This window comes from Caretta caretta, chromosome 5 (genome assembly GCF_965140235.1).
Source record: "Caretta caretta isolate rCarCar2 chromosome 5, rCarCar1.hap1, whole genome shotgun sequence".
Classification (NCBI taxonomy): domain Eukaryota; kingdom Metazoa; phylum Chordata; order Testudines; family Cheloniidae; genus Caretta; species Caretta caretta.
In genome coordinates, this window is record NC_134210.1 from 100,264,426 (window position 1) to 100,290,151 (window position 25,726).

The 25,726-nt window shown below is 42.1% G+C and overlaps 1 protein-coding gene and 1 long non-coding RNA gene across 4 annotated transcripts; one reads left to right on the forward strand and one right to left on the reverse strand.

Moving 5' to 3' along the window:
• Positions 1-24,935, forward strand: KLF9 (KLF transcription factor 9). Of its 3 annotated transcripts, XR_007356722.1 has the most exons (3): positions 1,100-1,203; positions 10,957-11,505; positions 12,766-13,389. XR_007356722.1 is itself a non-coding variant. In XM_048850437.2 (2 exons), exons 1-2 carry the CDS (start codon positions 702-704, stop codon positions 21,599-21,601), a joined length of 732 nt encoding a protein of 243 aa, XP_048706394.1. In that variant the 5' UTR covers positions 1-701; the 3' UTR covers positions 21,602-24,935. The 3 variants fall into 3 exon arrangements, 2 of the variants coding, with proteins under 2 accessions (XP_048706394.1, XP_048706395.1); XM_048850437.2 differs by lacking the exons at positions 10,957-11,505; positions 12,766-13,389 and adding an exon at positions 21,372-24,935 and having other exon boundaries at positions 1-1,203; XM_048850438.2 differs by lacking the exon at positions 10,957-11,505 and having other exon boundaries at positions 1-1,203.
• On the reverse strand, positions 4,184-20,930 carry LOC142072201 (uncharacterized). Its single transcript, XR_012668593.1, has 2 exons — positions 20,613-20,930; positions 4,184-9,873 (listed from the first exon to the last, which is right to left on the reverse strand). It is a non-coding gene; the product is annotated as an uncharacterized LOC142072201 (long non-coding RNA).
• Positions 24,936-25,726: the final 791 nt, after the last annotated feature.

Here is a 25,726-nt window from a genome sequence, read left to right on the forward strand (position 1 = left end):
AGAGTTGAATCACCCTCCCCGCTGACCAATTGGTGGGGGGCTTGGAACCTTACGTGATGGGATTCTGCGAAATTGTTACTGAGCAAGAGCATGCCGGAACAGTGAGGAGCGGCAGGCGAGGGGGGAGTGAATCAGGCAGTGGGCAGAGGGGAGGCAAGAGTCTTGTAGACCTGGAGCTTTGTCTGCTATTTCAACAGAGCGTCTTGATGAGTGGGTGAATGTACAGGGAATTCTAACGAAGGCAAAGCGGCTGGGTGCATCTCCTGAGCTCCTCCTGCGATTTTTTTTTTGGGGGGGGGACACACCTTGGGTCCTTTTAAAACGCTGGATTACTTGAAATCACCACTAGTGACAGTATTTCCAAGAGAGCCTTATTATAGCCTGTCAATGTGCTTGTCATTGGGAGTGAATTGAAATCTAGAGTTTCTGGTGATCACGGGTAAGGGGTCTAGGAGTGCAAGAAGTCCCAGTGTAGCACCAGATTGTGGATGCTGCCTTTGGAGTCATGGATTGTTATATAAAGATCAGTGGCTGAATTCGACTCCTTGCTTGGATACTAACGCACACCGCCCCACCCCCTCGCTACTGATCTTGGAGGCTGAAGGCACCAGTGTGCTGATTAAAAACCCCGGGGGGGTACGACAGAGAAGTTTCGGTGCCTGGATTTTGGTTCTCTTTCTTGGTGGTTACTCATCTGCAGAATGTCAGCAGTTGCCTACATGGATTTTGTTGCTGCTCAGTGTCTGGTTTCCATTTCCAATCGCTCTGTGGTACAGGAACAGGGGGCTCAGGATGCAGAGCTACTGAAAATGTCTGATGAAGAAGTGACCAAGGACCTGAATGACCCCAGGGATGCCTGGAAGGATTATTGCACATTGGTCACAATTGCTAAAAGCTTGTTGGACCTGAACAAGTACAGACCCCTCCCAACCCCTTCCATCTGCAGTGACAGTGTAGAAAGTCCAGATGAGGATGTAGGATCAGACAGCGACGTGACCACTGAATCTGGGTCGAGTCCTTCCCACAGCCCAGTGGAAAGACAGGATTCTGGCAGTGTGCCCAGCTCTCTCTCTCTCCTCCACAGTGGAGTGCCTGCAAAGGGGAAACTAGCCACTGAAAAGAGACACAAGTGTCCATACAGTGGATGTGGCAAAGTCTATGGAAAATCCTCCCATCTTAAAGCCCATTACAGAGTGCATACAGGTTAGCTGTGGTCTCTCAATTGCAGAGGGGGCTGTTGGGGTTAACTCAGTGTTACACAGCAGCATTGGCTATGCAACACTGATTTTAAGTCATGAACATTATCCTTGTTCTTAAATGCTGCAAATACAGACAAATATTAACGTTAAGGAAGTTGGTTGTCCTGGTTTGAACTCCGTAGAGATTATTTTACTATTTAACCTGTTTTCCTCCCATCCTCCATTTTTGTCTCTCATCCTTGTTATTATCAGTGATGAATGCAATGGCTTTCTGGCTACATTCAGTCTATGAAAGCATGGTATGTTACTGAAATTATATGGAATGTTTAGGGTAGAGAGCAAAGGGTGTTCTACGGGTTTGTCATGTTGTTGAGATTTTTTTTCTCTTCTCTGCATCTGTAACAGAGGTTTATATGGAGAAGATCAGGCCAGTAGAGGAGCTGTTCAGTCTAAAAATGGTATAATCTGCTTCTATGAGAGTAGCAAGAATTAACCAAAAATTGCATGGAAGCTGCACACCCTGAATGCAGTAGAGCCTTCTAGGGATTGCTCAGTATTCTTTTAGCCTTATGCTTGTTGTTTTTTGTGCTTGCCAAGCTGGCTTTACATTTGACCAGGAGTCTTCAGAGAGTTTTAAAATAACACTGATTAGTACAGCATAGAATTTTGACAAGATAGCTAGTCGGAAGCTAACTCATCATCCCCTACTTACAAAGTCAGATTTCAGAGATTCATTTTATTCATCCTGTGGGTTAGGACTTGTCCCCATGAGCTCTGCTGTGAGATTAAGGGCGTGGTCAGTTTCTGAGGTCGTGGATTGATGACGAATTTTACGAATTCTCATAAGGAAACCTGAAAAGTTTAACCCCTACATAAATCAGAATGTGAAAGGTCTAGTAATTAATGAACTAAGATCTGAAAAACAGAGGAGGAGAAAGGCAGTGTCAATTCCACCTTTAGAAATGTAACCATCCTTGACAAGGCAAATATATTTTGATTAATCAGCACACTGAAGGAAAGTTGTGAGGTGGTTAATATTCTAATTTACAAAGATTATGAACTGGTATACCTCTTAATTCAGACTTGCTGGTATAAGGTTACAGCACACTGGGTCCTAAATTATATGACAGCCACCTTCATTGTAACCATTTATATTATAACACTGCTTTTAGCAGACTCTTTTTGTGACGGTATTGAGCAAATTTTTAATGAGCAAATGTTTTTAAGGAAATGCTTCTCCCCCTTACCCCCCCATAAGCAAAGCAAGAATAGAGGGGCAAATTCTCTGCTGATGTAAATGGGCACACTTCCATTGACTTCAATGGAATGTGGCCCATATTTTTAAAATACAAGCACATGAGTATGATACACACAAACTAGAAGGGCAACTGCTTTTAAAGATCAGATATTGGGTAATTCTCAACCACTGTTCTTAACTTTCAAAGCTAAGTGCATTCCAAAGCTTTACAATTTGTGTTTTGATAGCACCTGTTCACCATCATTTTAATCTGCTCCCATGAGGGGACTGGATGGCTCAAAATACTAGTAATAGAGGGTTACAGAGCTATTCGTTTTTACATCAGTGTTCTGAATGCAATATAGGTCAGTAGTGGCCAAAGGTAAATTACCATTATATTATGGTTGTTTGGTGGCCTATGTGAAATGAACTGGTAGTCTGAGTCTAGTTTCTAATGACATCACTCTCCCTTTTTATCTCTCTCACACACAACATAAACTCCATCATGACAAACTTGCAACGTTGTTGGCAAAATCAGCAAAGAGACCAAGAATTGAATGGACCTTGGGGGAAATTTCAAAAGCATATAAATGACATAGGGCCCAAATCCTTAAAGGTACCTAGGTGCCTAAGTCCACCATTTAGGCACCACTGACACTTTCAAAGTTGCCAGGGAGCTGCCACCTAACCCCATAGGTGCCTAAGTATCCTAGCTGCCTTAGTTTCTGCTAGTCAGCATTTGCAAAGCTACCCCACAGTTAATGAGCTGCTCCAGCTCAAGCCAAAGCCCCAGAGTGAGATTACATGGGGGGATGCCTATCTCATCAGTGGGGCCTGATCTGGTAGGCATGCTCTGAACATGTCTTAAGACCTGATACTTGTCAGACGCCACAGCTGAAGGCAGGTCACCAATAGGTGGAAGGACAAAAGAGTACCCATACCAAAGAGACATGGGGGCATAGGGAAATGTATAATGAGTGTGAGAAAGATATCAAGTGAGAACAGGGGAAAGAGACTGTTTTGGTTGCTAAGATATGGCCTACCTAAGTGGCTGGTCTGGCTTAGGTGCCTAACTCCAGGAGAGGATCCTCAGCCATGAGCCCTGAGTGGTGGGAGGCACCTATCTCTAGGCCACATGCACCAGTTCAGCTACTTAGATGCCTAAGCCCCATCCCTCTCCTTAGCATTTCACTCCTGGCTAGCCTAGACAACTCCCTGGTCAGCTGACTGGCTTCTGAAAATCTCTTCCTTAAGTGCTTAACTCTCCCCATGCATTGTACAGGGAGCCTGAGTGGCTGGCTGCTTCGGGTTTCAGTGTTCAGATGCTGAGTGGAGCAATACCTAAATACCTTTAAGGATCTGGGCCTAAGTCCGATGACTTCTAATGGGACATATGCTCCTAAGTCATTTGTGCACTTTTGAAAATGTTACCCTTAACCTAACTTTTGACCCCCTCCAGGTAGCCTAGTTAGCCTGGGGGGATGGGTCACATTGACAGGGCAACAAAGATTATTTCATTATCCATGCTCTTCCTGTTCCATAGAGGACATAAGTCTCCAGTAGTGTCACAATGGGGTTTTTCACCAGGACTAAATTCGTAAGACTGGATTTGCTAATATACACAAGCAGTTTAGCGGGTGAGGTAGTATGGTAAAATGTTAACCTAGCAGTAAAAAAAACAACCCCCAAAACTGCTATAGTAATTGAGATGTCCACAGGCTCTCCTCAAAAACTGTAAACATGGTAATTGTAGCCTTTTTTTTAATTTAAATTGTCATACAAGTCCTTTTAATTCAAGTGTCTGAATAAAACCATTACCATACATGCAATAGGAGACACAATACTGGTGCATGGGGCTGTTTAAAAGTTGCTATAAATAAGAGTTGTGCATAAAAGTGTAAAAGTAGAGAGTCAGAGGAAATCAATAGCACCAGAAGTTGGAAGTTTACCTTCCAATCATAGCATCTCTGTTGTAGGTTACTTTGTTCTTTTCTGAACTTTCTCTAATAGTGGTGGTGGTAAAAGAGGAGATTTTTATCACAGGAAGATATACCACAGGGCACTGCTGCAATAGTTATGCACTAAGAGCAGATTCATGAAAGAAAATGGCTAAATCTGAGTTACAGTTAAACTCCCATTGAACAGGCTCTCCTTTTGGCCTAGCAATACTGTACTACTTTGCATTGCAATGAGGAAGACCTGGTTTTGATTACCTGTCTTGCGCTCTCCATGCTGAAGGGCTAATAAAGCAGCATGCTTAGCTCAGGGAGGACAGGTGAACAAGAAGAATGGTTGTGTGTTATTCAACTATTAAGGAACCTCTCTGATTGCCTGTGGGAGCAAGGAAAGGAATACAGTCGTGCTCATCTTGTTGGGTTGGTAGTCATTCCATAGAACCTTATGGAGAAGGGAAAGTCCACCTGAACTTCTATTTATATCTTCCTAGTAAAGAACTTTGTGGATAGAATGTAGTCCTGATTTTTAAGCCTCAACAAGTGAAGTTTGTGGGAGAAAAATCATTCCATTTGCCCACTTCCAGCCCATAGCTACAGACAGAAACTTGAGAAGAAGGGAAAGACATTTGTCACAAAACTAGGTTTTTTATTTAAACTCTGTCTTTTAACCTACCCTAGGGCCTGTGTGGTATCTGCCCAACCATTTCAGGTCCAATACTTACTCAGAACTATGGTAGCTAAATGTAGGTGAAGATTTGCAAATTTCTGGCTTGCAAAAGACAGAGGAAATGACAGTATCATTTCCAGTTTGTTCCCAGAGCTCAGGTATCCATCCTATTCTGAAGTAGACATCAACTGGAATAGCATTTTGCATGTTGACATGCAAATTAACATACGACACTTTAGAACCTATCCCCCGCATAAGATGTGACTCCACTGTACTAGGTTTCCATGGGTATCCACTTCATATGTGGCCTAGGTAAACCCTATTCCACTTTGCTTCCAATTTCCTATCACCAGTATTGTTAGATCAAGTAGGTTTTAAAGTCCGCGCATGAGGCAAAAATCGCACATAGTCAAAAAGAGAGAGATGGAAGAATGACAGAATAAAAAAGGGAGAAAGAAGACTTCAACGTCGTTATGCGCAAACCGGATGGCCAGGAGCATTGTCTATGATCAGCAACACTTTAAAGTCAAGTCCTTTCTCTTCGAGGTACCGCTTGACCTCCGGAATGAAACACTTGTGGAACCAATCCAGAAATAATGCTGCTGTCACCCAAGCCTTTTTATTTGATTGCCAGAATGCAGGCAGGAGATTTTTGTTCTTGCCTTTTAGGGCACGGGGATTTGCAGCCCTGTAGAGCAAGCCCAGCTTTATTAAATGCCCAGCTGCATTGCCACAAAACACAGTCATACGGTCTTTAGCTGCTTTGAAGCCAGCAGCTTGTCTTTCTGATTTTGAAGTGTAAGTGCAGTTGGGCATTTTTTTCCAGGAGAGCCCAGTCTCGTCAGCATTAAAAACTTGTTTCAGAAGATAGCCCTTTTCTTCTATGATTTTCTTTAATTGTTCAGGGCAGGCTTTTGCTGCCTCTTCATCGGCAGATGCAGCTTCACCAGTAGTCTGCATGTTTTTGAGGTTGAATCGGTTTCTAAAACTGTTAAGCCAATCCTTGGCTGGCTTTGAATTCCTTCTCATCAGAAGGCTGTCCCTCTTCGGCGGGAGATTTGAACAGTGCGTAGAGGCTAAGAGTTTACTGTTCATGTCTTCCAGCCATAAGTTTAATGCCTTTTCAGTGTTCAGTAAAGTCTTATCACGCACCTGGCTCATCACCTTAGCAGTTATTGGTGCACTTGATGCCACGGCTTGACGAATTTCTCTCTCAAATCTTGATGGCACGGATGCTAGATTCGTTGTGGCCGTATTTACGCGCCACGTTGGAGACCGACATAGCGTCTCTCAATAAGTCCAACACAGCCAATTTTTCCTCCAGTGTTGGAACAGATTGCTGTTTCTTCGGTTGAGCATCAGATGAAGTAGTTGGCTTGCGTTTAGGGCCACGTTGTATGAAAAATACATATCTTTAAACACTAGAATCAGAGCGTGGCGAGATGGGGACCAGCAGGCAGCAATCAATCCGGTGGGGGTCAATTTATCACGTCTAGTCTAGATGCGATAAATCGACCTCCCCCGAGCGCTCTCCTGTCGACTCCTGTACAGTACTCCACCGCCGCGAGGAGTTGTTGTTTTTTGCCGAGTGCGTATAGTTGAATTCGCATAAGTTAAATGTGCGTATGATGCGACTCCACTGTAAAGGTTAATGTTAACAGTGTACTGCAGTTTTCAGTGATTAAATAACACCACAAATATTCAGCTATATTCTTGAGTAATAAACTTTCAGCACTTTCCAGTGTGAACTGAGTTAACTTTAGCTGATGGAATAGTAAATGATACTCCTCATCAAGAGAATTACTTCGTGAATGGGATAACAGAAAAAGCTGGGTGTAGCCTCCACAGTTCACCCAAAATCTGTACCTATAAATCACAGATTACTCCAGTGCCATCTTTGGAAGGGAAACAAAACAGGTAAGTCACTAAGGGAGATCAAGACAGTACCATGGGCACGTAGGATTCTTGAATTCGGCACATGAATGTAAAATACACATGCCGGATTTAAAGTCATTCCAAGAGTGATACATTTCATAGCCACAGTGAGGTATTTCTTGATTGGATTGGCCAGGGACATATATGACTACACATTGTAGCGTTAACTATCTTAAGTGATTGCTTCCTTCATTCATTTAAAAAAACTAAACAAAACCCATTCATCTCCACGGTTTCATGAACCCTTAAGATCAACCTGGCATTTCTTAATGTGAACTTGCTTTCCAGGGCAGAGATTTGATTTCTCACTACGTTTGCAGCCTTTAGCACTCTTAGTTAAAGTAGATGCTCATCAATAGTTACTGCCATCTTACATTTCTAATATTTATCTTATTCTCCATCTTGAAAAATAGTTTCATAATGTCTACTCATTGTACCCATGGTCTGTCTTTTATTAATATTCCGTTTCACCCATACATAGCAACTAAACAAGTTCAAAATGTTTAGTGACTACTCATGGATGTTGTATTGCTGTGAAACTAAAAACACACTGGCACATCTTGTTCAGGCTTACAGAAGATGGGGGATGAAGTACCAAACTAAGTTACAAGAAGAGGGGGACTGCATTATCAGAGATTTCTTTTATCTCCTTAACTGCTCGTTCAAAACCAGCCCCTCTTGCAGAGACCAAAAGTAACCATCTGATGATTGGTTGCCTATGGCCTGCCTCATGACTCCTGCTCAAAGCTAGCTTGAAAATTAATATTTAATTTTAGTGATGTCTTGCGTTTTGGACTGAAACATTAGTAAGAGCAAGATTACTATTATAAATTTATTTCTGGTAGCACCTATGAAGTGCTTGGAACTTTCCAAATAGAAGAGGAGGCCTGGCCATGTTCCTCAAGGAACTCACAATTTAAAGACTGTTTCTCTCTTTCTGTCCTGAGGATAGGAGAAGGATTCAATACATATGCAATTATGTTTAGAATGTGTATACAAATATAATAAAAATAGGACATGTAAAATTATACCCAAACTACTTCTCAGAGTTGTTGTCAGTGGCAGCTTTCCCAGGAGCATCATGATAAAGGTGGGTCTTCAGGAGAAACTTGAATGTGGCAAGGATATGGGTCTTCCAAATGAACTCTATAAGGCTATTCCATGCATAGGGAATAGCACAGAAGGTATAGAACCATAGGCGATGCAGTTGCAGACAGAGGGGCAGTCAAGACTGAAGTCACTGGTGCAGTGTAGAGGCCAGGTGGAAGTGGGTGGATGGTTGATTTAGAGCAGTACAGCGCATTAGCTTGGAAATACAGTCTCTTTGTTACCAAGTTCTATTTTGAATGAGGGTAGGGCTGGGGTTCATAGCTTTTTAAAGTTTTTAATAAAAAAAATGGAAGGTGAAAGGAGGGTGTAAATAAGGAGGATGAAAGAAAGCCAGTAATTGGACAAATGGCAATTGGTGGTGATGGTCTCCCCCATGTGGCAAGAAAGGATATGGGCAGCAGCATAGGTACCAGGAGGCTAATTCTGTGGGCTGTCTGTTACAGGATTAGTAGAACTCTACTCAGTTAGGGAACCCAGGCAGACCAGAGGTCCTGAGTGCTCCATGTAGCAGATGCACTTGCTCCTAAGATTTGGCTGTAAATGCTTGTGCATATTAAATATTCATAATGAACAAGGATTTCCTTGTATTATAAGTGCTTGGAAGATACAGATCCCCTTGACTGTGCTATAAAGTGCATGAGGTATATACATTATCTGCCTCCTCAATAGGGCCTTAGAGGAACCCATGTCAATATGTGAGTCAGAGCCAATCCAACAGTGCAAGAGTTTTGTAACAATACAACAGAAGCTATGCCCTTGAACTCCTCCTTTTGACATTTTGCCTTTGGTGATATTCAGCAATAGGTTAAGGGCAGAGACATGGAGTCACAGATCTGAATTCTACTGTCCAGAGGGAAGGCAGGGAGCAGCATTTCTGTCACAATAGAGACAACTGATGGATGCTGCAACACAAACTGCATCGTGAATCCAGGCCCCTTATTAGTTTAGGCTGCTCCTGACTGCATTACTTTCCCATTTATTTTCTGAACTATCCCTAGTTTCAGACAGTACAGATGTGTATATTAATGGGCAAAGTTTGGAGCATTTTCTTGGTGCTTTTAAGTTTCAAATGGAAACAATCTGAAATCTAACATTTTAAGCTCCTTATTAGTACACGTTACACAGGTAGTGCATTTATAATATGGCTGAAGATCAGATAGCAGTGCTCAAAGGGTATCTTGATAAAAATGTGTGAAACCATTCTTCTCAGGGATTTATAAAAATGTGAAAACTTGTATTGTTACTTAATGGACATGTTCTCTATCCAGGAGAAAATTGTAATATTTGATAAAATTTGATTACATTGCTTGAAAGGCTAGGAGGGTGAGCAAGTTAGGCAAAAATCACTCTCATATTTTCAATATGCTTTTTTTTTTAAAAAAAGAGAATTTGTTAAATTTCACATTTGGAAAACTACCAAAAAGTGTTAGTGGTCACAGCACCCCATCAAAGCAAGGAAAAGCACATTTAGAAGGGAATCAGAGAACAACAAAGTGGCCTTATCTCAACTGCTTTACTTTATCCTTTCACACCAAGAATGTAACTCCTGTTGCCAGCAGAGGACATATTGGAAGAACTGACTCTAATGAGTTATCGCACCCTGTTGTGCCTTGGTACTGGAGAACACTTGGTATATTTCTTCCTAACCTGATTTTGTCCATTTGTGCGTTTAACCATTAGGATCACTGTGGGTGAGCACATTCACCTTCAGTTCACTGCACTGCAGTACTGCACCATCCTCACATTCATGAACTGACAGAGCTGCCAAACCTGAAAGAGAGGAAAGAGTTGGGGAAAACCAAGTTAAGTTTAAATTGCCAAATCCTAGGATACCAAGAACAGAGCCCATTTCAAATAATCCTATGATTGTCTTAATCCTGTGTTTAGATGCCAGCCAAGCACTCTTGTGCAGGAATGTTCTGGAATGCCATGCCGGCACTTTTTTGGGGGAGCCAGAATGGCATTCCAGTACCGCTGATAACTGTAAAGTAAACCCATGATAGTGGTTATTGCTTTCATTCTTCACCTTGCACTATACATGGTCAGTGCGTATGCAGCAAAATGGTGCATTCTGGCTTTTTTCTGTTTTTTTTAAATGGCTTGAGAACTGATGCTAATTATAGTGACTGGCACCCTATAAATACCTAAGCAAGAGTGTGTCTCAGGTTGTCCTGTTGAATAGTCTAGCACACTTTACATGATGAATAATTAATTAATCAATGGGGGAATTCATAGATAAAATGAAAACACCTTTTTTCGCTCCTGAACATAGGGGCAACAGATGTAAATTGGTGCAGTCAAAGATGTAGGAATCCTGCAGCAATACTGAGCTTAAGTTTGGTGGTTATGTGTATGTTGTGGCTTTGGATCTTACCCATACTTGAGCAATTTGGCAAGCTAACTGCCATTTAAACCTCCCAGCACACCTGTCATGTGTCTGCCCACAAAATTACTATCTACGGGGCAGATTGTAGATAGTAATCTATCTTGCTCCAAGCAAGGCTAGCTACTGTGTTGCCCACATCACTGTGAGGCTCCATTGGTACAGTGCCACTGTAGATACAAAGAGGTGGTGCAGTCAGAAACTTCTATGCCTAAACTCTGTACCGTTTTCTTTTTACTTCAACATTATCTTAATAAAATTATTAAATCTCTATGGTGCAAATTGTCCTCCCATCACTGTCCCACAGAGCACTAGTCACCACTTAGGGGGTCTGTTTAGCCTAGTTCTTCTACCTTGCTTGTTCAGGATCAAGTTTTCTTGAAGTCCCTTGCCTGTATAAATAGTACTGCATACCTTCAATCTCATTGTGTGCTGGTTTTTGTCAGTCACCTTAGCTTTGTGTGTTTCAGCAAGTCAATTTTGGAACAATTTCAGAAGGAAAAAGCTATTGTAAAGGAATGCTGTGAGCTGGCCAGAGGCAGATACCCAGATGCCTGTGAGATTCAATTGCAGTTGAACTCTAATTAGGAAAACTTTGGATTATGACTGAGTGACGCAAATATAGTGCGTGGCAGGGAATCACCCACTTGGGGGAAAGACAACACCAGGAGAAAAGTAAAAGGGCCACAAAAGGGCCTGAGATAACTGCAGCCAGTCTGGGGTAAGGAGGAAAACCTGCCTTTTTTCTCCCCAATGAAGTGGACAGTATTTTTGGCACTCATCCATCTACAAAGCATGAGATACTTTGGATGGCACTGTGACACCTAGCACCTGGGCCATCAGGAGAAGAGGAAGGAGAAATATTCATCATAGCCCAGTCCATGACAAGGGATGTGGGCCAGAACCAGGAGGTGCCTGAGACCTTACCAGGATTCCAAGACCTCTTTGGAGAAGCTCAAGATCTGGCTACAGCAGCCAAACAGGTTGGGGTGGACGTAGGAGACAAAGGAGCACACAAGGTACATTGGATTTTATTATTTGCAGCACTCAGGATTGGTTTTGCATGCTTGGGGGCTGTGGGAACATGTTCTTTGGTTCTTTCAAACACCATACTCTTACTGTGGGTGGTTATAAGATCACATGATGCTAGAAGACCCCATTCTCCCTAGCTCTACACTACAGCATAAGGGGAAGCTTTCTTTACCCTCCCTCCCAGGTTCAGCTCCCCCAGATTCTGTCAAGATGGACAAGCCCCACCATAATTCTCCACATTTGGCTACATAGCCAGGTGTCCCAAGTAGGGCAGAATTTTCAGGCATGCAGTGAACTTGTCACAGGGCCAGGCTCAAAATGGAGGTCAACCAAGGAAAACCTGTTCCAAGAGTCAATCAAACCCTGAAATATCCTAAATGTAAAAGCAGAAGAGTATTATTACTAGAAACCACATACTGTGCAGCATGATCCCACTATGCCCATGACCTTGTCTCAGTCAGCCCATATATCAGCCAAAGGCATCTGTTTAGCTATCCACTCTTATCAAGCTGTTATAGTTCATTCTGCCTTTCTGTTTAACAGATGAGACACACAGGCATAAGCATTACTCGACAACAAGCTGCTCTATACTAACCACCAGTGAGGGTGTGGAATAAGGACTGTGTTGAACTTCCCTGCGGTCAGCCAACAACGCAGGGCAGAAATCTAGAAGAGATAATGTATTTTAGCCATATTTTTCCCCAGTCCTCCAGGAGTAATCGCTGAAAGTCTTTTGTAAAAATCAGTGCTCAATCTGAGCAATCAAATTAGGGGTAATGCTAATTTCCCTATACACCCACAGAAGTTCACTATACCTCTTCAGTCCCAGAACAAGTCCTATATTCAGCCATGAGAACAACTCAAGTGTAGGATTATCAACTTTGCTCCTAACTTGTTCAAACCGAGCTGTCGTTTCCTGTTCTGGAATCCTCAGCACAAAGAGTCTCTCTGTCTCCTGTTTGCCTGGATTAAGCAACTTTTTAGTCCCTTTGAACTACAGCCATCAAGCCCCACCCCTGCACACATTGTTTTCATTCCCGTTGCCTAAGAATTGATTTTAAATTACAGAGAGAATGTTAGTTTATGTCCTTACCATCTTAAATAGTAAGAACAGAGCATCTTGCTGTAAGAAGGCATTGGAGTGAGAAAGGAACCAAAAGCAGTTACTTTTATTGCATTCCTTGGTACAGACAACCCTGGAATGTCATTAATTAGCCTATTAACATTCTTCTTCTATCTCATTTCAGAGGGCCCGACTGCACCCAGGCCCAGTGTGGAAATGCTGGCACATCACAGAATGGGACAGCAAAGGCATCAGGAATCACAAATTATTGAACAGTTGACCATTTCACTGGAAGGAAATGGAAATGACTCAGAGGGGCATGTAAAGGGACTCCGATACAATGTTTAGATTCAAGAAGGAAAAAGCTGGTCGTTTTTTGGAAAGACAAGACCAATTTAGGCAAGAGGACAGAAAGCCAATGACAGAATGTATATGGCATGATGATGAAATGACGCTGCTGGATCAAGAGGTCCACAGAAAACTTCAAAGAGAATACATGGAGAAGCAAAGGCAGCTAGCACTATTCTCCTAGCACCTGTTTACATTGTACAACCACCTCAGCATGATGCTATGGTACAGAACTGCATCCCATACTGAACTGGCTCATCCCTGTCTGCTCCCTCTGCTGTGTTCTCCTGGCACTCTGGTGGTGAACAGGACAAAGAACTGGAGTATGCCAGACATGCATTTTATGGCCCTATAGCCCTGTAAACCAAATTTGTGTGTGCTTGGTTTATTTTTCTCTGGTTATTTATTGGAGCTGTCCTGAATGTTTGTGGTTTTAAATAAAGTAAAATTGCATAATTTATTTCAGTGTTAAGAATCCATTAAACATACTTTTAATTTACCCTCATTATACCACCACTCCATTATGCCATAATTTTCTTTACCCAGACTCAAACCGATAAGTGCATACATAAGGTGAAACCCACCATCAACAAAGGAAACAAGGATATTTAAGGACAGCGCATGCTAACCCTTCAGGCTTGAACAGGCAGAATGAACATGATCACCACCCCCTCTCTACACTACCCTGGCAAAATGTGAACAAAGCATCTCTGATTCATTTGGTTCACATGCCTGGTACAGCCAGCATTAACAAGTGTTACAGATTCTGGTAGTGCTGCTTGTCTGCCTGTGCATAAATTGTTGCAAGTTCCTCATTCCACAGACTCTTAAACACGTCGCTATTGCTTTCACAAATGTGCAGAACGCAACAGGCAGATACGATGTCCACCGCTGCCAAGTGCGCTATCGCTGCACGTCAGCAGGCACCTCCACCTTGTTTAAAGCCTTCTAAATGCATACTCCACTACCACACTGTCTCTGTCAAATCAGCTAATCAATCACCATTTCTCTGGGCTTTGAGAATGGCTTCCTGGCCAAGGGGAGCAGTGGATTTGCAGGCTCACAGAATCACTGAAAGCCTGGAAAAGAGGATGGTCCTCTTTCTCCTACCTCTATCTGCTCTTCAAGAGTTGAGAGTTTTAACATTTTCTTGTATCATGCACTAAGCTTATGCTAACTTCTACATGAGACCTGTGTGGAAATGCATTTTCTGTCCCACAAAATTTTTTGAAACTTCAAAAATGTTCCCATTCTGCATCAGAATGTACCTGAAATTTGAAAATTTCTTCCCCTGGATAGGGAAGAGACACTGACTAGAGGCTGGTGGTTAGGGCATTTTCGGTATACACAGGTAATGCAGGGACACCACATATTGCCTCTCCGGCAATACGTGGTGATTTTATTTTAGGAGCTCCAGCAGAAACATTTCTGGCTGAGCGAAGAGTGAGCTCTGACATTTCAGCCTGACTTCCATTTTAAGTTCATGTCCTGGTTATTGCTGAGCTTCCCAAAGAGTGATGGGATTTTGACCTCTTCTCCCACAATTCTCTTGGAGTCCCAGAATACATTGCCAAATGTCCTGCAAGCCAATGCTTCAGGACTTTGTGCCAGAAGGTGCGAGTTAGGCATGGAGAAGGCAGTACAACCGAAACCCTTGAGTAGAGTGCTGTACAAGGATCTGGGGTAGACCTAAACCCCAAACAGGATGGCTAACATGTACACTCTACAGTGGTTCTCAACCGGGGTCTGGAGCCCCCCTGGGGGGCCTCAAACAGGTTTCAGGGGGTCCACCAAGCAGGGCCAGTGTTAGACTCACTGGGGCCCTGAGCAGAAAGCTGAAGCCTTGCTGCATGGGGCTGAAGCCAAAGCCGGAGCAACTCAGCTTCGTGGGTGCCCCTGTGGTATGGGGCCCCAGGCAATTGCACTGCTTGCGACCCCCTAACGCTGGCCCTGGCTTTTATAAGCAGAAAACCAGTTGTTGTGGCACAGGTGGGCCGTGGAGCTTTTATAGCATGTTGGGGGGGGGGGGGAAGCACCTCAAAAAGAAAAAGGTTGAGAGCCCCTGCTCTACACGATGAACTCCCAACAACCCCATTCTGTAGGATAGATGCAACCATGGCCTGTGTGTGCATACACAGCACACCTATAAAATTAAATTGTCTCCTTTCTGGGCAGTGGTTATTTAAAAAGGCTTTCAACTGCACTTGGAAAGGTAGAGCGGGAAACAGAGAAACCTTGAAAACCAGAGTCAGAGCTCCGAAGGTTAGAATTATTCAAACACGTGTCTTCTCCCCCTCTCTACTAGTGCTCTGGAGTGACTCACTACTTTGCTACTCCTTTCATCCTTCTTCCTTGACCAAGAGCCAATCTTTTTCTGGGCTAATTCTAAATCAAGATAGTTTCAGAGTCATGTCCCCACTTCATGGGCAAAATAAGAGTTCTAGTTTAACAACATACAGAGTCCTAGCATATCCTTTTCAGTCTGGGGCAGAAAAGTCTGACAGGTCACAAGGCATGCCATGTAGCTAGAAGACTGAACTTCATAATGTATTATATGAGCGACTGTTTTCATCCATTAGACTCAGCTTTTACCACTTTCACTGAAGTCATGCATTCCAGTCACAAAGCCTAGCAGACTAGTAAGAGACCGAACAGAGATTCTAACCTGGCCTGGCCCTGTCACAGCAGACACAGCAAACTCCATCACATCCCAGCTGGTGGCAAATGGCAAGATTTCTAATTGAGGAAGAGCATTCTGTGCAGTTAAAATGGTGGTTGGAAGGCTCTGAATGTGGACATGAACCTGATGGCTCTTTCTACCAATCAAGAGCTTGACCTGGTTATATATCAACTGCAGCGTGACAAGGCTCCTGGTCTAGATTACATCCACAAGTTTCTTTCTCACTTTGGGCCAATTTCCAAAAGCTGGCTACTTTGATTTTTGAATCATTTGTACCCAGGTGCAGAGCAAAGGCTGTAGCTGTAACCAAGCCAGGGGAGCCATTGACAGACCCAGAGAGTGGCTGACTGAATTCTCTGCTGTGTGTTATTTACAAGCTGTTGGAGAGACTAATGCTGATGTGAATTAGTGAGGTAGTCAAGGTACCCTCAGTTGCCTCACATTCAGGATGGAGTCAAGATGCACCCAAGAGTAGATATACTGAAAACACATTTGAGTCAGGAAAGTTGGTGTAGTCCTTATGAATCTGACAGCAGGCTATGACACCATGTGGCACATTGGGCCGACTGCCAAGCTGCTGCGAATTATTCCTTGTAGGCCGATGGTGCAGTTCATCAAAGAAATGATCACTAACCAAAGCTTCAGCCTGCAAGTTGGGAAGAAAATCATTCACCCTACATGTCTACACAATGGCCTCCCAAACAGGGTCAGTTTTGGCTCCTCTTTTGTTCAATATATACACATATGACCTTCCTGAAACACAGGCCGAGAAGTACGTGTATGCTGATTACATCTGTATTGCGGGCCCCAGAAATGACTTCCACAGGGTTGAAGAGAAGCTCAGCCAACACATTCCTATTTTGACCACATATTCCAGCAGGGGAGATGAATTCTCAATGAAACCAGGACAACGGCAACCACTTTCCATTTAAACAGTTGTCTTGTCAATCACTTCCTCTCAATCTGTGTCCCAGGATGGCTACTGAAATTCCAGCCAGTTATCAAATACTTGGGAGTAAAACTCAACCGTAGCCGGACATGCTGGCCTCACCTGAGACTCCTGAAAATGAAGATCTCTTCCCATACTGCCTTGATACGAAAACTGTCGGGAGCCTCCTGGGGAGCCCACTCTTCAGTCCTTTCTACATCTGTATTGGCCCTGCTGTTTGGTGTAGCTGAATAGTGCTCCATGGTCTGGGCGAGCAGTTGCCACATTCAGTTTGTTGACATGAAGAATACTGGTCATTCATATTAGCGACTGCTTGAATTACACACCAACCTTCAGTCTGTATGTGCTAGCACACATAGCTCCTTCAATGAGAGGCTATTACTAGTAAGTCTGACAAAACTATCCTATTACATCTCTGGCTGGCTGATGCCCCATTCTCAGACTGGAAACAACACACAGTGCCAACTCAAAGGTCTGCTCATCTTCAGAGGAGTTGTCCCACTCCTGTGGACAGGGGGTGTTACACCCCTGCTAATCTCTCAACACCCCTTTGCAATGGCAACTCACACACTTTTGGACAAGAGCGCTACAGATGATCAGCATCGCTAGGGTGCTGAAAACTACATCATAGATTGGAAGCATTGGTAGGAAAGAGAACCTAACACACTCAGTAAATTCAGGAGTCCACCACTGCATCTTCCTCCTTGTCTATATGATTGTACATCTTGGACCAACCTCAACAGGCTACTCTCTGGTTCGTTCAGAGTTGCTACAATTATGCGAGAGCTTGGCCTGGTTTCTTCCCTACACTCAGACTGTGGGACAGCATTGCAGACGATAACTCACATTGTGGAAGAGTGCCCAACCTGACATCAGAATGGCAGTTTACAATGCCTAGCTTCCATTGACACAGAGCCTGGACATCAAGCTCTGACAGAGAGAGACTAAGGTTGAAAGCAGCGGTTCTCAAACTGTGGGTTGGGACCCCAAAGTGGATCACAACCCCATTTTAATGAGGTCGCCAGGGCTGGCTTAGACTTGCTGAGGCCCAGGGATGAAGCCTGAGCCCCACCCCAGGCCAAAGCCCAAGGGCTTCCGCTGTAGGTGCTGGGGCTCAAATTACAGGTCTCCCTGCCTGGGGCTGAAGCCCTTGGGCTTTGGCCCCTCCTCCCAGGCCAGTGGCTTTGACCCCCCCCCCCCCACCAAGGCAGCAGAGCTTGGGTGGGCTCAGGCTTCGGTCCCCCCTCCTGGGGTCATGTAGTAATTTTTGTTGTCAGAAGGAGGTTGCAGTACAATGAAGTTTGAGAACCCCTGGTCTAAAGCCACCATTTTCTGGCCAAATCTCAGAGAATCTACTCCCATCATTCTCCCTGAATTCTTTGCTTTTGACTCTGTCAGTAATCCTCTCCTTGACATCTTATCCTCAGTGGACCTTTGTGATACTTTCCTCTCCTGGTTCTCTTTCTTCGTCTAGCTAGTCCTTCAGCTCTAACTCCTTTCTTCTCATGCCATCTTCATGGATTAATTTTAGGGATTTTGATATCTGTGAATGCAACCTATGGGTGCCTAGGACACATCTAATGGTTATTGCCCATTCTTGAAATCAGTGTTTCTGAAAGTGTTCAGCAACACATTTTGGGTAAAAATAATGGGTTTTGCTCCCCACACCCAGAAGCACATCAGTCCATGTTGCTGGATCTGACAATAAAGGGACAGTAACTTTTTAGCCTAGGAAGTTGAATTGAATTGACTTGAAGCAGCCAACCAGGAGATTGAGCAGCTTTGTTTTTCTCTATTTGGAACTGTGTTGGTGGCCTGGGTCCCCCTTTTTGTTTCTTTTCTCACAACTCCAGATGACTTTACTTAGTGAAACAGGAATACTAGAAGAGTCTGTGTATTCAAAAATAATCATCCCAATTTTGAGGAGTGCTTCAGAAAGGAAACAAAGTGCAAGTTTGTGGATACAACTCACACATGCTTCAGAAAAGAAATAGAAAGTGCAAGTTTGTGGATACAGCTCATAAAAACCAAGTTCTAGTCATTTTGTTCTATATAGCTCTTTATATTGCACTCATTACCACAGGATCTGAGTGCCTATAAGTTATGCTATACAAATACACTGGCTGATACCCCACTGGCATCTGTCTTGGTGAAAATTAAAGATCCCATAACACTAGTGTTCTAATCAGGACTCTCCATCTCAATTTAGAAAACCAGCAAGTAACTGATTTTAGGTCCTAATTCAGAAAAGCAACCCTGTTCAGGACAGCACTTAAGCATTATATGAATAAAGTTAAGCATATGCCTAAATGCTTTCCTGAACAGCTGTTTATGAACTAGTGGTGGAAACAAATTGGCACTTTGTTTGCTTACATAGTTACTGTGCATCTAAGGTGAAATCCTGACCTCACTGTAGTAATGGCAAAACTCTCATTGACTTTACTAGGATTTCACCTCAAGTATTTAGCATCATTGTAAAGTGCTTTACATAAGCCAGAGTATGAAAGGTAATATTATGGAGTTGCTGATCTGGACTCCATAGTTTAAAAATGAGTCATAAGTTTTCAGTTTAAGTTTAAAACCATTGTTTTGTATAAATCCCATTAAGATGGCAAAAGTCCAAAACATAGACTATAAAGATTAATACTATTTATCTTTTTAATGGCAATTTGATTAAAATTGGGTTATTACAGAGAGTAATCAGCTTCAAATTGTCCCCTTTTCTGAAGTTTTACACTGGATTGTCTCACCTGTTTTCCAAAAACCTTTGAAAGAACACTAAAGTGCCCTGGGATCTGTGCTTTGCACCACACGTTGCTCATCATGCAATGATTAATACAGTATCAGTTATACATAAGTGTCCTTCATTGGCATCATAATTTTAAACTTTTCTCCGTAACTGAAAAGAAATTTATTATACTAAACCTGCTGTAATGAGCAGTGATGCTGTAACATGGTCACTGGCAGGGGAGAGAGAGAGAGAGAGATAGAAAGAATGCGAGCCATCCCTACCCAATACTCCTCTAAGCTAGGGGGAAGCTCCCTAAGCTGGGAAAGAGGATATCAAATTCACATTTCACCTCTATTGAACGTGGTTTATATTTCCATGATTCTCACCACCCTGATTATCAATCCAGTCCTTGAACCCCAATTCTAGAAGGCAAGTATGAGCTGGCACCTCATTTTACAAAATTAGATTAACAGAGACATTGCACAAGTTCACTGCAGGTACAGTCAGAAGTAGAAGCCAGGATTAAAAATGGCAGACTCAATTAGCATCCCTTAGCCACACAGCCTTTCTGATTGAATGTGCTTTGGTTAGCCTAACTCCTAAACTCTCTTTTCAAGACCCAACAATAGACCCTGGGATTCCTGATCTGCAATATGCTAATGTTGTCTGGTAAACAGTTTAGTAACCCCTTGTGAAAGAGTGTGTCAGGTCCTCTTGTGACTGACCTGAGGGTAGCAAATACTCTTGTAGCTCTAACACTAAAGATCTGCTTTGAGGGTTAAGGGTTCAAACCTTGCTGTTGACCTGTGTGAGGGGATATTCTGGTTGCACGTGACGGTTTGTCTTTCAGGTTTTCTTTTTAAATGCAACTGGTTTATTTAATTTACACAAAGAGAAGATATCCCATAACATTAATAATTTACTATAATCTGTATTATTGGAATATGTAAATTATAGCATGACATCAAAATACAGGTATTTTGCATTTCAACCATTGGCATCTCTCCCTTGGGGACCAATTCACTGAAGTACATCAAACCAGTATAAAACACTAGGAAAGTAACACACAAAGGCTTTATTTGGTGACAGCGAAGGTTGCTTCGGGAAACACCCCACCAACTGACAACATGAAAAGCGTAGAAACAACTAGGTAAGGGAAAAGTCTCCTGCATTTCTTGCCAGTTTCGTATTGCCCGCAGCGCTGTCAATAATACACTGCAATGCTCCACAAGGTTTCATTTCCCCCTCCACCAGATACCCAAAAGCAATATGTACCCCCAATTTCATCAACCTTCTACTCTAATGCAAAGCCTTAATAGTCACCTCAGCAGTGTTAGGGCAGAAGAACTTCTCAGCTGTATGGAACGTGTGGCAGTCAGACGTGCTCATTTGCTCATACAACAGCTTCAGAGGCCTGTTAAGATTTTGCACTGCAGTTTGATGAAATCAGGGTATATACTGGTTTTTGGTATCTGTTGAAGGGAGACATGAAACCGTACGGGTTGTTATTGACAGCCGTGAATAACCATAGGGTGTTATTGACAGCACTATAGGCTATGTGAAAGTGGTAAGAAATGCAGAAGACTTTCCCCCTTAGCTTGTTATTCCCTTCATAGGTGCTGACTTTGTGATTTCCCAGGGGGTCCCCCACCTCTTCCTGCCCCTGCTCCACCCCTTCCCACCTCCTCTCTTGAGCATGCCCTGCCCCACTCCTCCTTCCCTGCGCCTCCTGCACACCGCTGAACAGCTGATCACCAGCGGGGGGGAGGCCCTGGGAACGGGGAGGGGAGGAGCTGATCGGCAGGGCTGACAGTGGGTGCTAAACACCCACTATTTTTTTTCCGTGGGTGCTCCAGCCCTGGAGTACCCACAGAGTCAGCACCTCTGATTCCCCTGCTTTTCACGTTGTGAATTGGTGGCATATCCCATAATGCAGCCTTAACGGTGATTAAGCAACACGTGTATAAATTTATTGATTTGTGTAAGCTCTGTGGTATTATTTGGTATTGCTCTGCTGTCATCTTCTAGATTCCTGTTTTTCCTTCTAAACTTTCTGTTTTTATCATCATTACCTTCCTACAGGTGAGCGACCATTCCCGTGCACATGGCCCGATTGCCTTAAAAAGTTCTCTCGGTCAGATGAGCTGACTCGACACTACAGAACCCACACTGGTGAAAAGCAGTTCAGGTGTCCTCTCTGTGAGAAGCGGTTCATGAGGAGCGATCACCTGACAAAGCATGCCCGTCGCCACACTGAGTTTCATCCAAGCATGATTAAGAGATCAAAAAAGTCAAGCTCCACCTCATTTTGAATGATGGACTACACTGGGGGAAAAAAGACATTGGTAAAGGCATAACTGATCAGCACAAGAAGTCTGCCACTGTACAGTTAATATTCCCTACTTGCATTTTTAAAGCACATGTAGCTGAAATTTAAAATAAATATTTTGTCCCCCGTGCTGATAACAGTCTTAAATGAGTGACTGCTGAGTGAGGTTGGGGGCAGAGATGGGGATCAGAGTAGATGATTAATTTCTTTTGTAACTTAAAGAATCAACACGGGTGTATATATGTCTGACTGGGTGGTCTGACCTGTGACTCCACAATAGTGATTCCAAGGTCTTTGTGATTGCTGTCATAAACATGTTTTGTTGAACAATGTAATGCTGCTTGTATTTAAAATTTGTTTAGTAAAACCACTTTCCAAATCATTTAAATAATTCTCAAGTAAAACTCCATAGCACACATCTTAGAAGTGGGTTCACTTCTATCTCAGAATGATCCATCATTTAAAGACTGTTAAGAAATACATCACATGTGTTACTAATACCACCTGATTGATATACAAAAGTAAGTTGAATTTAGACTAAAGAAAACTGCGTCTAATTTTTCTTCGTATGAACTATACTTTTGAATTTTTTTCCAATAAATCTGTGTATAACGTAAGCGGATACTTTAAGAAAAAAAGTAACAAAAAGCAAAACTCAGACTTTCTGACATCATGTGTATTTAGCTCTATTATTCAAAGTTACCAGAAAAAAAATATCAGTCAGCCTAAATAATGTGGCAGGAGTATGAAAGGAGAAATATACTTCTCTGAATTGTTCCTATAATTTCATTTGACAATATATATACCGTACTGTACTATATGAATGCCACTAACAGTGCTTTATTCTGCTGTTTTATTTGAATGGATGCATAATAGCAGCTACCATCTTTAGAAGCTGCTGCTTTTTAAAAGGTTTTTTCTCTTCATACACTTGCCTTAAAGGTTTATTCTCATCATACACTTGTCCAACTCCCATAAATTCCAGTGGGAGCTGTGTGTGCTATGGAGAGACTAGACCTTTCCTTAAGAGCAGTCTATGCTAATGGAAACAGCTAAGGCTCCTTTATCTTTTCATAGCTGTTGTATAGAGTTGAGGGGATAATCATGAGATAATTAGAACTACAATAAAGAAGGCATGTCATAATATTCCGTATGACATGAGCCTCACCACTAGATACCTTGTATAGTACTTGTATGTCATATACAACATATTTTATTATAATGGCAATATTACATTTATTTAAAAGCTATGATTTGCTCTTTAAGAGGAGTTAAGACATCACTGACGGAAAACTTAAGATCATTTACATTATCTGAGTTTTCGTCTTGTTAAGTTAAAAGCATGAATTTAAAAAAAAATATTATGGATTTTTCCCTCTTCATCCACTTGTATGGTGGAGAATTATGTTTACACACTTTTCTTTCCAGAAACGTTCTTCTGGTCTTTTGTTTTTACCCCCCCGTCAAAAGACGTAAGGTGAGGTGAAGCCCTATTACAGACATCTAGGGCCAAATTCATCTCTGAATTAACCACATTGAAGTCAGTGGTGTTACACTGGGGATGTTATTTGGGTCCTCTTGTAAAACTTTGTATATATAATCTTGTTAGTACACCTGCAGCGACAGTTATCTTCTTATTGTTTCACCTGATAAAAAAGCTTGCTTCCTAGAAATAAAATTCTACTCAGAAGTAGAATATTTTCTTCTACAATTATACCTGGCTTCCAGCTTTAGAGATCAGTTTGTCTATAGCATTTTTACTTGTGTAGTTCATTAGAAATTCTGTCTATGTGAAGAGAACTGCTTTTAAGGCATTAAGGATATTGAGCAGTCTGTGGAATAAAAAGGGAGGCGTTTTCTTCAGTGAAGACATCAGGAAACCAAGCACACTTTCTACCTCCGTTTCAGCTTTTTGAAACAGTTATTTTAAGAAACAAGCATTAATTTCTGGTGTCCAAAATAACTTGTAGGGACATTTGTTCTTCCTAATAAATAGGTAGCCTGGCTATTTCTATTGACCCAATGTAAAAAATGTATTCTGCTTACCAGTACTGTAACTGCTGCCTTGGGGTCAGGACCATGTGGTAGCCCAGCAACTCACAAAGTAATATTTTTACACTCATCCTCCCCTTCTCTATTAAAAACAAAAACAAAAAAAAAACACTTAACAGAGTTTAGAGTCAGTTCTACAATCCAGCAGCTGTTCTATGTGTACTGTTGCCATTATGTGGGACAAGTGCAGTACTTAGCAAATTAGGGACGGATCATGTGAGATGCCGAGTGTCCTTACCTCCTATTGACTACACTGGGAGCTGTGGGTAATCAGTACCTCTTGAAAAAACAAAAAACAAAAAAATCAGACCATTTAACTACCTGTAGTAGCCTAAATATGGATATAGGTGTCGAGCTATAAGCAACCAAGCTTGAACATTTGGGGCAGAATATACATTTAAACAAAGGTCACTAAATTGTTTTTCATGTTATAAAAAAATGTAAGGTACTCTCACAGGTACAAAAAATGGAATGTATAAACTCATGTCTATGTTTGTGAGAAGACCCTGTCTATAAAAATTCCCAAGCAGAAACCAACATTCTGATTTGCTTTAATACATGCTGTATCTCAGCCCCGTCCAGATGGGATTAACATGGTTCATTAACCACGAACAAAATACATTGAGAAAGTTTTGGGGTTTTGGTTTGTTTGTTTGTTCGTTTTGAGTGAAAGCCGACAATGGATTGAACATACAAAACAAATTGCAGGATAGTCATTTGTATTTTAAACTGAATTTCTGTAAGAGACTGTTGCAGGTGTTGGAAAAGAAAGAAAAATCAGGTTCTCTAATACTATATGTACTTGTCATACTATTCGGGAAATACTTAATAGTGCTGAAGTTAGGACAGCTCCTCTCCTCAGTTAAGAAAGCCCTTCACTATTGCATAAAGAAGCCAAGGCTTTACAGGTATAGCTATACAGCATGCTACTTTTGTGAACAATTTTTTGATGACTTCCATAAACAATTCTATTTTCAGTTTGCAGATGGACTTCATTCAGTACACACCAGACTGGACTTGTTCTTCAGAATGCTGTTTTACTACAGACTAATGATCTGTAAACTATAAAATACCAACCTTTACAATGATTTAATCAGTTTTATTTTTGTACAGTATTCGTATCCTTTATAAGTTATTTTGCTGTCCTGTTTTGTAAATCACATGAACTTGTAAAAAAAAAAAAAAAAAAAGGAAGTAGGCGGCATAGGTGTTTTTTGTACATATGTATATAAATTGTCCAAATAAAGAAAGGAATAAAAAAAAATCTTGTTATGGATGATTTTAATCAGACTGTGACTGCAGAAAGGTCAATTTGGGTGACTGAAAAAACTTCCACTACCGTAGATGAAAAACATCTATGTATGTTGCTCTCTGAAGACGCTGAGTTTTCAAAGCTGACACAGACATTTCATCACACATCTCCCAGTTAAATTAATAAGAGCGGTGTGGCTAAATCCCTGCATCAGTTTTAAAAATCTCAACCTTTGGTAGTGACTAAAGAGATTGGGTCTTGTTTCTCTACTTTTTCAGGGCCATATTCTCCCCTCTACTAATAAAAGCAGATGGGAGCTTAATTACGGTATAACCTGCTGAGGAGAAAGAATACCAACTCTTCAGTGTGCTCCCCCTTCCCTGGAACCTGAGAAGCTTCTCTGCTATAGCTCTATGGTGTGAGGGCTCCACAGATGTTTAGAGGATAGGTGCTGGAAGAAATGCAGCTGGGGAGCAGCCACTATTCATGGCATTCTCTCCTCCTCACCAGGCAGATGCCCAAGGCACTGGGCCTTTGCTGACATCCTGAGATCTGTGTGGTTCTTGAGACATTCTCTAGTTTAAGTAGTAAAAGCCTCTGTTCATTCCATACAGGGAGGGAAGGATGGTGGATGCCTGCTCCTAGATGCACGTTGAAACTCAGTCAGTGTTGGCAATTCTTATGATTTTATAGTGATTTTCAAAGACTTTACTCAAAGAGTAGCTGTCAATGGTTTGCTGCCAAACTGGGAGGATGTATGTAATAGGATGCTGCCTGGGTCTGGTACTATTCAATATTTTCATT